Genomic DNA, 15,044 nt, shown 5'->3' with positions numbered 1-15,044 from the left:
TGCGTCTTACTGTAACACAGCCCACCCACAATAATCCCAGGTCCACGTTTTCATGGAGTTTACAGAATTTTCTCATAGATGTGTTTGCTTGCCAACCTTCCCACATGCTACTCATTCAGCATGTATAGGCCACTTTGAGGTTGAGCAGGTGACTAGGTCAAGTTGTAAATTTTATCCAGTTTGTATAAGTTGGCCACTTTAACATTAGTCGATTGCCCAAATTTGGTACAGTTGTAATTGAATAATGACCAGAGTTATGGACCTTGACAGGATTTTACAGGGGTTAAAAAAATTGGGAACTTTTTAAGAATTTGCATGGTTTTGGGAGACAATCAAAATTAGCCATGTTTTGAGGTCCATAACTTGGATGTTATTCAACCACACAACACTGGTCAAACCTAGCCAAATGACTAATCTTAACATGATCGCTTATATGGTAGTGTCAGTTTATAAATAAGATAAAATTTGCAACTCAACCCAGTCCCCTGCTCAACCTCAAAGTGACCTACTGTATATTAGACTGGTTATGGGAGAAGTTATTTAAGAGGCAAAATTTGCAATCTTCATTTGGTTGAACAAAGTGAATAGAATGACTAGCGTTCAAATTTCAGCTGTGGAAATTAATGTTAGGTGTTACCAGTTTTTTCCAATTTTTCCAGTTGTCCTGAAGCCATCACCAGTTGAGCCACCGTGGTCAACAAATACTTGGACACAGGTATATCCTGAAACAAGAATGCCTTAATCAGTTTTCTATAACCCTTCATATTCCACAACATGTACAATCAATATAAATCTGACTCAACTGGTGACAAAGGTGATAAAGGTGACTCAAGGAAACAGTGTTTTGATGCGCTTAATTAAACAGAGGCATTTAAAGACGTGGAAATGGTGTTAAAACAGTTTATAAAATGTGCTCTATTTTATTTTGTTGTTCATGATGCCTCAATTTATGACAATCCTGGAACTGGGCAGTTCACGATAAAATAATAATGCTTTGATACAAAGCCTTACCACAATTCTCTTTTTATTTGTTTTGTTTTAAGTTTTTTAGCATGCTTATAAAACTGCAGTGTTATACACATTTAAATGGTGTTGTGAATTGTGAATTTACAGTGTATACCTTCAATTTAAAGAATCTACATCTATTCAGTCTTATTGTGATAATTCTTCTAAGTTGCGCTTTTTACAGTAAATCTATGTCATACGTGACTGGTATTTTTAAAATTTGAACGGAGTTCTTAAAAAAGTTCAGTTTTGAACATCACCAGCAAGATTTCAGAGTTCCTGTAGAAATTACTCTTGACTAGTTTATTGACGGTATAAAGCTATGAATATTTTTAAATTACAGCATTAAATATTTCAAAAATAACAATGTGCAGCTCCAGAAATTATTTATACTCCCCATGGAAGGTTTTTTGTTTTGCACCCCCATCCTACCAGGAAATTCCAGTTTAGCTTCATACTTTGCTTCTAAAATTTTGACTTTTAAGACTCCCCTCCCCATAGGAATTTCCGAAGACCTTTTTGGAACTGCACAATTTATCATTTCCCAAATACATGTATTTTCAATTTTATTGTTCAGTTAAATTGACTTTTTTTTGCATCTGATTTCTCAAGATGGAATAAATGTGATTCCATTCAAATGCTGGACATTACAAAAAGGAATTCAAATGTTCATTTCATTTTCGGAAAACTGGTCACCCATCACTGACTTTAATACAGCTGTAGGAATGATTCACGGCACCTGGGAGAAATTTAGGAAGGAATCCACATCACTTGCATCTGGATTGCCGTAAGACTTCACCAAGAACCTGAAGCTGTTGTGGAAGCAGACAACATAATTGTACATGAGGTATGGTAACCAGCGATTAGTTACAGATGGATAGTAAGAGCTGTTTGTATTGAATGCGCAAACCTATAAAATTTTCTGTAAGCTCGCCAAACTGCTAAAAAGCAATAAAAACTTTAGCTAGGTCACTCACTACCCATTCTCTACCCATTAAACACCCCAGCAGTGACCAGAATACTATAGTATCACTTGTTGGTGATCCTTTTTATTCAAATTACATCCAAGTCATGAAAATAATGGAAATGGTCACCATATGACAAATTTCCTGATTTTAAACAAATTCTCCCAATCAGTAACAAGAGGAAATATATGATGTAGTGTGGGGAGAAAACACATTTTGATATCAGGGCCCTTGCTGTGCACAATAAATGACTGGATGTAATCGGGCATGGTTAGCTTCTTTTTATACATGTACGTGTACTTGGTATCAACAAGATTACATGTACATGACTTGTACAGTATGTACTGTACATGTATTAGGATCTTTTAGCCCAAGAGGATAATTGCGTCAGTGCTGCTGGATATGGATGCAGCCATGTGCTTTGAAAGGGAAGGCTGAAGAATGACATTTTCAAGAAATGCATTGTGTGGGCACCCTAAAACATCTTGGTGTGGAACTTAATGGGGCAGTGTCACTTTGAGTGGCCATAAAACATATCTGAATCAGTGGAATCGTTAAAATAATGATTCAATTTTGTTAACAATATCCCTACTAGTGCACACAAACTAGAACTAATTTTGTTTGGCTGCAGATGGCTGGGATGAAATGGATGCAACAATTTTTTCAAGTTCTTCTTATGTATTTTAGAGAAGACACTACAAACTGATTAAATCAAATCAAATCCTAGCAGTATGCAGGATGTTTGTCCCATGAACCTACTTGTAGTTTAATGGCCTTAGCTCCCACGAGTCTCCTGTAGCTCAGTGGTAGAGCATCCGAACTAGTAATCAGAAGGTCTTAGGTTTGACTCCTGATAGGAGCACCCGGATTTCTTTTTTCCGAGTATGCCTGCGTCACTTTCTAGAATAATCATCATTCTCATTCATTCACCAGGCTGGAAATATTCCATCACATTTCTTTCATAAACCACACGTTCGACATTCAAATCCTAGCAGTATGCAGGATGTTTGTCCCATGAACCTAGTTTAATGGCCTTAGCTCCCACGAGTCTCCTGTAGCTCAGTGGTAGAGCATCCGAACTAGTAATCGGAAGGTCTTAGGTTCGACTCCTGATAGGAGCACTCGGATTTCTTTTTTCCGAGTATGCCTGCGTCACTTTCTAGAATAATCATCATTCTTATTCATTCACCAGGCTGGAAATATTACATCACATTTCTTTCAAACTGATTATAGTTACCGGTAGTTCTTCTTTGGAGAAGTATATCGTCCCTTAATATTTTTCTTCCAGGTGTTCTAACAGCAATTACATGTTAGCAGAAAGATTTTTCGTCAAATATTTGAGCACTTTTGACCAAAAGAAACAAAATCACCGTGACAGTGCCCATTTAAGGAAACGGGAACTGAAACAGCAGGAGATGAGCTGACAAACCCTCGGTCCCAGTCCAAGAGACCAAAGAAACAAGGTCGGGAGGAAGGAAGGGACGGAGGGAAGCAAACAAGCAAGTAAGGAAGTACACGTAAGAAAGCCAGCAAAGCAAAGCAAAGGAGAATTAGGATAAAAAGGAAGGCTTAAAGAAAGAAAAACAAACACTGCTGTACATACACTGTGCCCGTCATGCCAAAGCCATTGGCTCCAATTAAGTCTAGTACTTCCTGTGCACCTACAAAACAAATTAAAATATCAAATTGAATCCTGACAACAGATAAGACAGTATTAAAATTAACAATTACGGGACATTAATTTATTTACTTAGCGAAATATAATTTATATCTTCATAAGGCTTTAATAAGCAAAATCCATTTTGTTCAAAAACACTATTGAAAACAAGCCCTTCTCTGAAAAAAAGGCCAGCTAGGGATTACATTTGGAATAATGCAGCAGTACACTGTACCATACTGTACCTCTCGCATTCTGTTCATTGGCATACATGGCCAGGAGTGGGTAGAAGTAATGGACTCGCACTCTCAATTTCTGTGAATGAATATTCAAAAATCAATCTTATTAGCAGTGATGGTACTAATCACCACTGGTCAGCAGTGGGGCAGCTGATTGTTAAGCCCTGTTTAAATGGTTTCAACATTGCTTCAACATGCATTCAACCCAGTTGTTGAATGAAAATTAATGTCGGGGCGTTTGAGCAGGTCATTCAACATTGGAGATAGCGCTGCTTAGCGTCCACCACAGTAATATTTGTGTCACGCTTTTCAATGAGATCCCAAGTGATTCAGATCATAGGCTACGGGCATTATTGCCGCCTTCACATCAGGCCTGCAAATATTCGCTCCAACGAACACGGAATTTTGACTTTTAAAAAATAAACACTTCAACGTGCAAGAAAATAGTTTTATTATTGAGTCGTGTTTTAATATATAAATACTGTGTGAATTAATTTTGGATCTTGTAAACAGCTTTTTCGAACTAAATCAAACTTAATTAATTAATAGCACTTTATTTTGTAGCATTATTATATATTAAGGTAATTTTTATCACTTAGATTTTAATGGTACACAATTCAGCCCTTGGCTGCCATGTATTGTTTTCAATTAAATGTTATCTTATTATCTTATCTGTTGAAAGCATAAAAAGAAATGCTGAAAGCTTGTGCTGAATCAAATTTATATTGGTTTTAACTTTCATTCAACATTGCATCATCATTTTCTTTGTTCTTGAAAATGTTGAATGGCGTTGAAACTGTTTGAACACCCGGTTCATCCAACATTTGCTAACACCCATTCAACTTTTGTTAAACGAATGTTGGGCAATTGTTGAAACTGTTTAAAAGGGGTAAGGCTTCTCGCTGTAGACCAGTTCTCGACAGCTGTACTTACATGTATTAGAACTGAACATCAGCCTATTCAAATAGACGTTAACTTTTTGAGCGTTTACCCTTTACATGTATCAGAATGAATCAAGGACTTGTAGCCCATTGTATGTGGTTTATAATATTATTTTAGTGAGCAGCAGAGCTACATGTATGCTATTGGTGGGAGCGAGGTAACATGGAAAACAAGAACAAACTAGTCTAATGAAAAGGGTTCCTTGATTTTGTGGGGATTAAGAGTGCTTATTTGGAAGATGAATGCTTGTTCTAAGCTTTTATGGCTTTCTATGTTACCATGATGTAAAGAAATGCTACAGACTGCCACATGTTTGTCTGATTATGGTAAGACAGGTTGAACTGTCGAAGGTTAGGTTTGAGTGACAAAGATGCATTCAAAGCAGTCACTCCATACTTAAACTTGCCTTAATTACCATCCACACTTGTAAGATTTTCTATTTTTTCGTTTGTACAGACAAATTAATTTGTTACCTTTTGAAGCATCTCTTGTAAAATGGCATGAGTAATCTCTGAAAATAAAACATCATGGTAATTAACCAAAACAAGAAGAACATTGTTCCATTTTTTTGTAAATCAAAACAAAATTGATAAGTGGTGGTTTGATATTTTTTGATATTTGGAAATTTCCAAAACAGTTAATTTTTCTCTTGTTTCAGATTCATTACTGACAACAATAACCTATAACTAAGGAAACACAAATCAAACTAGTTTTTTTTCATGGACCAGTTTGCCTTCGCACATACATGTACGTGTTGCAAGGAATATAAATGACTTTAAAGATAAACTTTGTGATCGTAAATTTTTAGAGCGTTTTTTTATAGTTTTATAGTTTATATTATTTTATATAAATTTTGTAACTTTTTATATTGAGTGATCTGAATGTATGATGTCATACATTTTATTTATGCATGTTTGTATTTTGAACAAGTTTTTAAACTAATAGATGTAACATGTTAAATGATTGATTGATTGATTGATTGATTGATTGATTGATTGATTGATTGATTGCTTGAATACAACTAGTCCAGATCTGTCTCCAATTGTCCCTAGGTTTCATTTTCATGCTTTAAAAACTCTCTCTTAGGAACAGAAATCCCTGACCCTCCTCTGCCTCTCTTCCTACCCCATGCCAAGGACAATACCAGGAACAAATAAATGCTGGTCTGATTTTCCAAAAATTGAAGACTCGCTTGAAAGAAAATGGTAAGGGTGCATTTGATTGACCCTACTCTGGAAGAGGAATAAGTACAATGATGACAAGAAATCCCTCATGAGAGGTTCTTGGAGTTACTGGAATACAAAGTGGCTCTTCAATTTTCATGTACTAGCAAAAGTTTGCACAAAATTTTGTCTTCCCAAATTTACTTAAAAAGAGAAATCTAACAGCTATTCTGTTTATAAATTATTATTATTATTATTATCATGGAATACGGTCAATCGAACCCAACCTAAGATTTAGTACACATGTACCTGGATTTTTCTTAGAAAATGATATCTCTAAAGCATCTTCATAAACATTTTTTGATGTTGCTAACTTGTGCAGTTCATCAATGGTGATAAGAATGATATCTGTTGGCTAGAAAAGTACAAACGTTAAAACTCACTAATATTAGTCAAACAAATGTTAGCGCAAATAAGTTGAACATCTCACAATTGATGAGTCAGAGAATCAACCCCATAGCAAGTACAGTACTGTATTAAAGTGGTAAGTGACCCCCCCCCCCCCCCTCTTCCCCTGATTTGTTGGTCCTGATTAGAAGGTTCAGTCACACGAGCCAATTTACAATGTACGTGCTACAGTTAGTAGGCTGATTCCTTTTTTTTCTGTTGGAGTAGCACAGAATGAAAATCAGCCTGATTCAAGGCATCTTTAGTACTGCCACAGATTTTAATTAAACAGGTCAATTAATTTTCTTTGTCAAATTGGCCAATAACAGTCCAATAATTATACTTATAATAATATTATTATTAATAATTATAATAATTTTATTATAATAATTATTACAGTGTAATCAGTACATGTAAACTACAGTAGCCTTAATTAAAGGAGATTTTAAAGGGGCAGTGTCACTGATTTTAGGGTCACTGTGAATGGCCAAAAAATGTATTTGTTTCAATGGAATTGTTAATTAAAAATAATGGTTGAGTTTTGTTAACAATAACCTTACTAGTGTAAAGAAACTACTGTCAATTATGTTTGGCTGCAGATTGCAAGGATGGAAATGGATTGCAACTTAAAAAAATTGTCAAGTTCTTCCTTTGCATTTTAGAGAAGTTGCTAAAAATTGATTATGGTTTGTTCTCCCTAGGAGAAAAACCTTAATATTTCCTTCCCGATGTTCAAAGAGCAATTTCATATTACAAAACAAGTTTAATTTGCCAAATATTTGAACGAGCAATTTTGACCAAAAAATGCAGTAAAATGCAAAAACAAAATGCAAACATGATTATTAATAGTTAGGCTATGTGGCTTTTATGAAATACATTAATTTACAGCTCTAGCCACGATGCCAAGTAGACTTAAATTATTATCCAGGAAGGGATTTCTATACCTGGCCTGACAGGATGACCTGTTTAAGCAAGGCTGACTCTGGGTTTAATGATGTCTTCCTGCTTGAACTGGCTTCTATCATATGACCCAGAAAAATGAACGCACTGTTGATCTCACCACGATTGGCTACAGCTAGCATTAGATTCTTCAAGTCTGCAAAGAACGCACAAGAAAACATTAAGAATGCATTAGTACAACTGGGTCTGTTGTTGAGCTATGAAAAAGTCAACTCACAGGATGTCAATATCAATTGAGGGTAATCTTTAAATGAGGATGCCAACATCACAAAATTGGTTTACAGAAGGGTCCTCTAAAAAAATTACCAAGGGTCAGGGTCTTAAACTACATTATAACTGGTAAGATCATGTAGACAATGATTAATTAACATCTTGTCTCAGTTCAGATGATTGTGACGTCACTGGGTGGTGATGTTAAGGAGGCTCGCAGCAGTTTTTCTGGACTTAGGGTGGAAGTTTTGAAGTTACAATCTCGCATAAAAGATAAACTTCGATTTCCTTTGTATTACATCATCTTTTCAACATATGATCAACGTTAATTTTCATATCGGTTTCCAAGCAACAACTATTACCATAGCAACGGTAGTGCATAGCCTCTCATTTTAAACGTTGTTGATTATCTTGAAATCTAGTCAGACACTTTATGACCAAAATTTATGGATTTTAACTACTCAATCTAGACAACTTGTAGGCGGAATTAGAAAAAAAATCTGTAAGAGCGTTCTCAAGTAAATAATAAATCAATTTTTACGGGGTGATTTTGTTTATTGCCGCCTTTTTTACCAATATCTCTGGCAAAAAAAAAATTGACACTTTGTCTTTTCTGTTAAAAGGTCTTTCCTCATAGAAAAACCATTCAAATGTATATTGAGCTTCATGGGTGTCTCCAATTTCAAGATATTTATGTTTGAAAACAGTGAAAATATAGCGCAAATGAATAAGAGTTCCTACTTTGCATAAATTGAGATATCTTTAAAATGCCTCCACAGATTTTTCTGTTAAATTACAAACGGTTAAAGTAAGAATTGTTTTTGACATTCACGTAAGTTTTAGACTCAAGAACCGAAACCGGTGTTAGATAAGAAGATTGAATCTTGGGCATTAGTTTCAGTCATTATTCTCTTTCTCCGAACAAGAGTTTTATTTTGTTTTTCCGGGTCTTTTCCACTGCTATTCAAGTGCTTTGAATATTTATCATAACGTGAAGTCATGCAAAAGGTAATAATAATTATAACCAAGCTATTTTAATACAACAGGTTATTGTCAAAATTAATTTTGAAATGTGATATTAAGACATAGCCTTCTATAAAAAAAATGATTATCATAAAATTTGTGTGCCACACTTGATGTACACGTACAGCCGTACTTTTGCAAAATTTATGCTGCTCTCCAGAATTAACCTTGTGTGGCCAATTTCAAACTCCAGTTAGCTGGTCACCTTTGCTGCATATGTTGTGGTTTCAATTTGTTTTTTTTTTTTCACATTTAGTTTTGGGTTATACATGTAGCAATGAATTTGAATTTGAAAATTGTAAATTTGAAACAAAAATCCAATTTAATAAGCACAAAATGAGGATGCAATCATGTATTACTTCTATACAATCACTAATTCTCCACTGTATAAGATGCCAGTGCATTTCAACATCTTCAAAAGTATTTTGTGAGCTCCATAAGTAATTCCCAAGTGGATTGACAGGGTGTCATCAAGTTTGAAAGAAGCTGGCTTATCGATCAACCCAAGCATGCAGATACAGCTGCCACCTCTCATTGCTCCAAGCTGCTATATGGGTGTTCTCTTCTCCTTTGTGAATGCCGGTAGCAGCAGGGAACAATGAGCGGCGGAGAGTTAAGAGTTAAGTTAACAAGAGTTAAAAATCATGATCGCAGGAATGGTGTCCTACCTCCTTCTATGAGACTCTTCACGATGGGTGTTTGAAGAAGCTTAAAAATAAAATTAGGGAACAAAAGGTCATTACTGACAATAATTATTAATGATACACTGTACCTACATTGTACTGTACATGTACCACAACCAAAAAATAGTCTGACTGTAATTACAGAACTTGAGTCAAAAGTAATTAGAGTCTCTTTCAAGACTCAATTCTCAACTTGAATCTAGATACACTGTACTTGTTTCTATTCTATAATTACTGAGAATCAAGCTAAATGTACATGTAGGCGGCTGTCATGAGAATTGAGTTGACAATCAATCTCAGGAGATCAATGAGCATGCATGTACATACCTCCCTTAGTAATCCAAGATGTCCACGTTTTGAAAGTGAATCCAGTACTGCCAAGAACACTTTCTTATTTGGGTACACTTGCTTCTCCTGCATTTCATCAACAGTCTACAAAAACAGAAAAATGCATCTCAAACATAGCACCTTGAAAGAAGACAATAAGCAGAAACCCTCCAAGGAATAGGATTGTAGAGAGTGAAGACAGCATGTATGCAAGGAATCTGTTTCAGCACATACATGTACATGTACACCATAGATCTGTATAAGACATGTACTAAACTGCACTACAATCGGTCACGGGCTTTCTCCACGCCTTCTGGTCTTTTACCATGCTTCAAATCTCTTCTGGCATTGGTGGGTATACCTGGCTGATTACACTGGCAATGTACTGATGAAACATCAGCTTTGAGTGACCAGGCTTAGGTTTGCCATGTTTAGGGTGGAAAAGGGCATAGATTATGGAGATGCATTTGAAAGTTTTTTCTTTCTGGGTGGGGCACATGCTCCCTGAATTTCTGGTGGAAATGAGCTCAGACAGGCTACAGTGTATATGGCTACATGGCAGTCCCAACAGCACAAATTTTCAATATTTAGAACTGTGCACGAAAGACGGAGTGCAACCAACACAAAATTAGGATAATTTACGTACTTTGAACGTTATAAGAGACAAAACTAATTACATGTACAGTAGTTGGAGCAGATATCTAAAGTACACATATATCATCTCTATGGAAATAGCATGCACAAGATTTTCAAAAACCTTGACTTCCCTCCCCTACCCCTATCTCAATGCTGTTTTCAAGTAACATTAATTATCAAACATGAGTAAGTCTATTACATTGTCTGAGTCTCCGAACATCAAGAACTGGGTTTAAAAAAATGAGGTATAGGCTAATAGCCAAGTTTTTTAAACTAACTTCAAGGTGTATTTGGAAATTACATGTACATGGCTCTTTAGAGTGTTTGCATGATATAGCCTCTTGCTTTTACATGTACACGTACATTGTAACTCTTGGAGAAATTCAAAGCAAAAGTTCACATAATTTTATGATACAAGACATGCATCATTAAAGATTAAAGATTCTAATTAAGATCACACTTCCAAACTTCCTTCAAGAAAGTGATAATTTTCCTTGATTTTCTTTTCATTAATTTTATCATTAATGAGTTTGAGAGACCTGATTCATGATTCAATCTGGGTAGAGTTTCTCCCTGGTGGTACAATGGCATTGATAAAGGAAAAGAAGCAGGAAGGGAGGGTGGGAGGAGATAAATTATTGATAAAGAAGAGATACCATGCATTTGCCAACAAACAAACAAAAAGGACATTTATAATGTATGTTGGTTACTAACTTCCTGGCCCCAGTTGTTCAAAGGGCAGATAACTTTATCCAGTGGATAAGTCACTATCCAGCATTACAAATGTAATCCAACAAAACTTCTGGCAATTTTTCCACACAATCCCAGACTTCAATTAGACATATCTACATAGGCTTCTAATCTATATACAACTTTTTGGGTATAGGGAAATTCTTGCACACATTTATATGCTGCATAGTGACCTATCCAGGGGATAAAAATATCTGCTCTTTGAACAACCAGGGCCTGAATAATACAAATTGATTACCTAATTATTATAAAACACCTGTTATGGCAGTTAAGGTAAGGGCTGGGAAACTGATGAGTCAAGATTTACTAAATGCAAAGATAACTGAGTAAAACCTAACAATAACAACCAATGTACAGCTGTAACTAAAATCAGTACTGTTCTGTGAGTCCCCTAAATTTACATATTAATTTTATGTCACATACAGGGGCTGGTTGTTCAAAAGCAGATTAACGCTAATCTACGATTAGAAGTTAATCGAGGTTTTCATCTTGCTTGTTAAAAATGGTTTTAAAGGCTAATTAATTTCAAGCTAAAGGTAAAGAACAGTCTAAGTCAAAACTGAGGGCCAAAAATCTTTTAGAAGAATCTTTATTGATTAGTAATTAAACTCGAATGAAAGTTTACATTAATCCAGGATTAGTTTAATTGGGCTTTGAACAACTGGGCCCAGGTGTTTAACAAGACACAAAAATGTGTGTTGCTAAACACCACCACCAAGATAACTAGAATTCCAGGTGTATTATATTGCTCTATGCAAGTTAGATTACATTAATTATTTAACCCCTTCCCAACCAGAGGGCCATATTATACCCCCACAACCGATGGCCATTTTGAATTTTAATCAAACTTCAAATTTTGCTAAAAGACAAAAACAATCTTAATTTACAATACGGTCCACTAAGATTTATCAGTAAAAGCAATTATTCCATCCTCTTCCTCTTTCACATTATCATCTTACTTCAGGACCCTGGGCCATGTTACTTGACTCTGTTCTTTGCGATTTTAATTTACTGTCACAACGCACATTGCTATTACTTGTCTTCTTGAAGTACAGGTATTCAGCATACACAAAAAAATGTCTGTTGCTAAGTACCTATACCAAGATAACAAGAATTCCAGCTGTGATGCAAGTTACATTACGTTAACCGCTTCCCAACCAGAGCCATGTATCACACCACAACTGATGGTCATTTTGAATTTCAATAAAACTTCAAAATTTGGCTAAAAGATAACGCGGTCCACAAAGATTCAGAAAAAATGTGATTAGCGCAATCCACTTCCTCTTTCCCGTTATCCTCTTAATTTAGGACCATGGAACAAGTTACCTGACTGTGTTCTGTGTCTCGGTCATAGCCTGTTCTCCATAGTCTTCTCAGAATTAGTCCCTCATTACATGTACTGTAAGACCTTTCACACACAAGCACGGCGACGCTTACAGAAATAACTTTCATTGCCAAAATCATTTACATTTAGCCTGAGTACATGTACATTGTACATGCATATTATATAACATGGAATACGAGACATTTCATACATTACACATACAAGAAACAACATCACTTCATGAGATCAAAGAAGAAGTCACTAAGAATGTGTTGTTCTCTATCATTTTCAATTTTATACATGTGAGATTGTGTATATTTTACATTTGCATTGAACATAAATAAAAACATAAAAAACTAATTTTAAGACAATAAAGAAGCAATTTAAAAATCTCCATTTTCAAGTAAAAGTGAAGTACAGTTCACTGAGTGACAGGGCCAGACAGAAGTAACCTAACAGGAAATGCGTCACTGGAACGCTTAGGGAATGCTTTATAGGGAACGCTAAGAGAACGCAAAAAAAAATTAGCATTCTGGTTTAAGGGGAAAGCGTTCTTGAGAACGCGTTTGCAAGCCCACAAAATCCAGTATGTGTGTATCAAACTTCCATACATATAGATCTAACAAAAGCACAGTCACTGTACATAATTACATGTAGGTAAGTTAACAAAGATGGCCACACTTCTATGTATCATGCTGTAATGGCCAGCATTCGTGATTATAATAAACTAGTAATAATCATGGATTAGTAAAGTGCATTCGATCTCATGGCATCCAGACCAAAGCGAGTCAACCCGCAGGACTTCACTTTGCCAGCAGGATTCAAAGCTCTCGCATGAAATTGAGGCAAGTGATCAGCAAGTCCAAGATGGCACCTTAAACCCTGAAATCGCACAGCATCCAGGAAGGAGCGACACCAATACATTGTATTATGCCTTCTCTTAACGTCGAATGCAATTAATAGCCACAAACCTTCATGATGGCCTCCATGTTTCCTGCTTCACCATAAATTGATAACAGGGCAGTGTAACTGTCCAAGTCTGGCTCCAAACCATTCTCCCTACAGGAAAACCATTATTAATAATAAATTTGTCTTAATTTAATTATTATTATTACTAACAGTCAAACTGGGTGTTATCTTTAATTTTGCATGGCCTTGCAAACTTTTGGTTGCAGCATTGGTATAATTTTTAAATGGCAGTCTGCCCCAGCAAAATCACTTACTGTATTTGAAAAGGAAAATTTTATTCAGGTTATAAGCCCCCCTCTCCCCCCGCCCCTACCAAATATAAGCCCACCTATGCCAAAACCCCTTACAAGAATTAATCGTATAAGCCCAGGGCTTACATGTATAACTGGGATTTTATGGTATAACTTCCTCAGTCTATAATATTGAAAATTTGGTTGGCATTAACTGTAGGTAGCAGGATTTGTATTAACGAATTTTGCAAAGCTCTAGGAAGAACAGGGTTGTCAAATGCCTTTTAATAATTTGTAAGTAGGTGGTTGAGTTTATCAAGCACTGAAGGCAATGGTCTCTTGGGGGTTCTGGGGGCATGTTCCCCCAGAAAAGTTTGAAATTTAGATGCTCTGAAATGCCATTTGTAGCTTTCTCTAGGTGCTAGAAGTGTTAGACATACTGTACAAAGTACAACAAGAGGCCCCAAGACTGAGAAAAACATGCAAACAAGTACATGTATGTCACTCTTTTACAACTGTCTGAAAGTTTGAACAATTTTTTTTTACACAGTTTGAACATACCTCATCAGATCAAACACACCCCTGGCACTTTCAGGATCACTAAAAAAAAAGAAATTGAAGCATTATTTTATCATCTTGTTGTATACAGTACACTGTATAATTTATTAGAAAAAAGATCTACAGTGTATATTCATTTTTGATAAACTTGTATGCATATTCTTAGTCTGATGATGGTACATGTATATACATGTAGTTCGTACCAAAATATAACTTGACATTATAGTTTAAATTTAGTTTGTCATTTGTTGCCTATCTTGACACAATGAACTTACTCTGAGTATCTTTTATTCTCTATAAAATTTAAACAAAGGATAAATTTGAACCATAACATGTACTTACCCATTAAAACCATATGCTGTAACAAGAGCTGCAAACACTTGCTCAGTAAGAGGCATGTTGGCTTCTTTTATGAACTCTAGAACTTTGCTGCAAAATGTCAAAATAAACTACAGTGTACAGGTGTAAGTAAGGGATGATTAAACATCATTAACCCACCCATAAATTTTCTCAAATTCTTACCACAGGCAGCCCTAGCTAATAATAATTATCACACGCTCTCTGGTGATGCATACTTGGGCTGCCTGTGTTCTCACTGGACAAAACACGTCACATGGCACAAAATCAGACGGCAGTTACAGTGTACATGTACAGTATCGTACGATAACAGTAATCTCGGTCACCCGAGCCCAACTCTGTTCATCTCTTCTTGAATGACATTGCCACATCTTTACTGAAAAGTGCACATGCTACAGAAATTGTATTTCTATTAACATTAGTTGTCACTTAAAATGATGATGTAAAAGGAGCGTGATCCACTTGTAGAATATGAACAAAACTTACAAGGTCCCTTCAATATCTCCTTTCTGTGCATAGCCTTGCATCAGTAGCTGTAAGGTGGTCTGAATAAAACAAAACCAGTGACAATTATGTCAAGATAATTACGGTAAAAGCTC

General features: G+C 35.7%; 1 protein-coding gene across 1 annotated transcript in view; it reads right to left on the bottom strand.

The window, feature by feature from the left end:
* The window catches only part of LOC146480979 (leucine-rich PPR motif-containing protein, mitochondrial-like), a 54,201-nt gene that overhangs the window by 32,900 nt on the left and 6,257 nt on the right, over positions 1-15,044 (bottom strand). The window contains exons 4-16 of the mRNA XM_085108666.1: positions 14,932-14,990; positions 14,431-14,517; positions 14,092-14,130; positions 13,303-13,390; positions 9,622-9,726; positions 9,280-9,319; positions 7,363-7,514; positions 6,281-6,386; positions 5,282-5,319; positions 3,873-3,942; positions 3,574-3,631; positions 1,745-1,817; positions 638-722 (exon numbers count right to left, since the gene is read on the bottom strand). Coding sequence (XP_084964792.1) covers positions 638-722; positions 1,745-1,817; positions 3,574-3,631; positions 3,873-3,942; positions 5,282-5,319; positions 6,281-6,386; positions 7,363-7,514; positions 9,280-9,319; positions 9,622-9,726; positions 13,303-13,390; positions 14,092-14,130; positions 14,431-14,517; positions 14,932-14,990 — 1,000 coding nt within the window. The remainder of the gene's footprint in view (positions 1-637; positions 723-1,744; positions 1,818-3,573; positions 3,632-3,872; positions 3,943-5,281; positions 5,320-6,280; positions 6,387-7,362; positions 7,515-9,279; positions 9,320-9,621; positions 9,727-13,302; positions 13,391-14,091; positions 14,131-14,430; positions 14,518-14,931; positions 14,991-15,044) is intronic.

This window comes from Pavona decussata, unplaced genomic scaffold, assembly GCF_977016875.1.
Source record: "Pavona decussata unplaced genomic scaffold, jaPavDecu1.1 SCAFFOLD_51, whole genome shotgun sequence".
NCBI lineage: Eukaryota > Metazoa > Cnidaria > Anthozoa > Scleractinia > Agariciidae > Pavona > Pavona decussata.
Note: the sequence above shows the minus strand (reverse complement) of the source record. Positions and strands in the feature narration are given on the sequence as shown.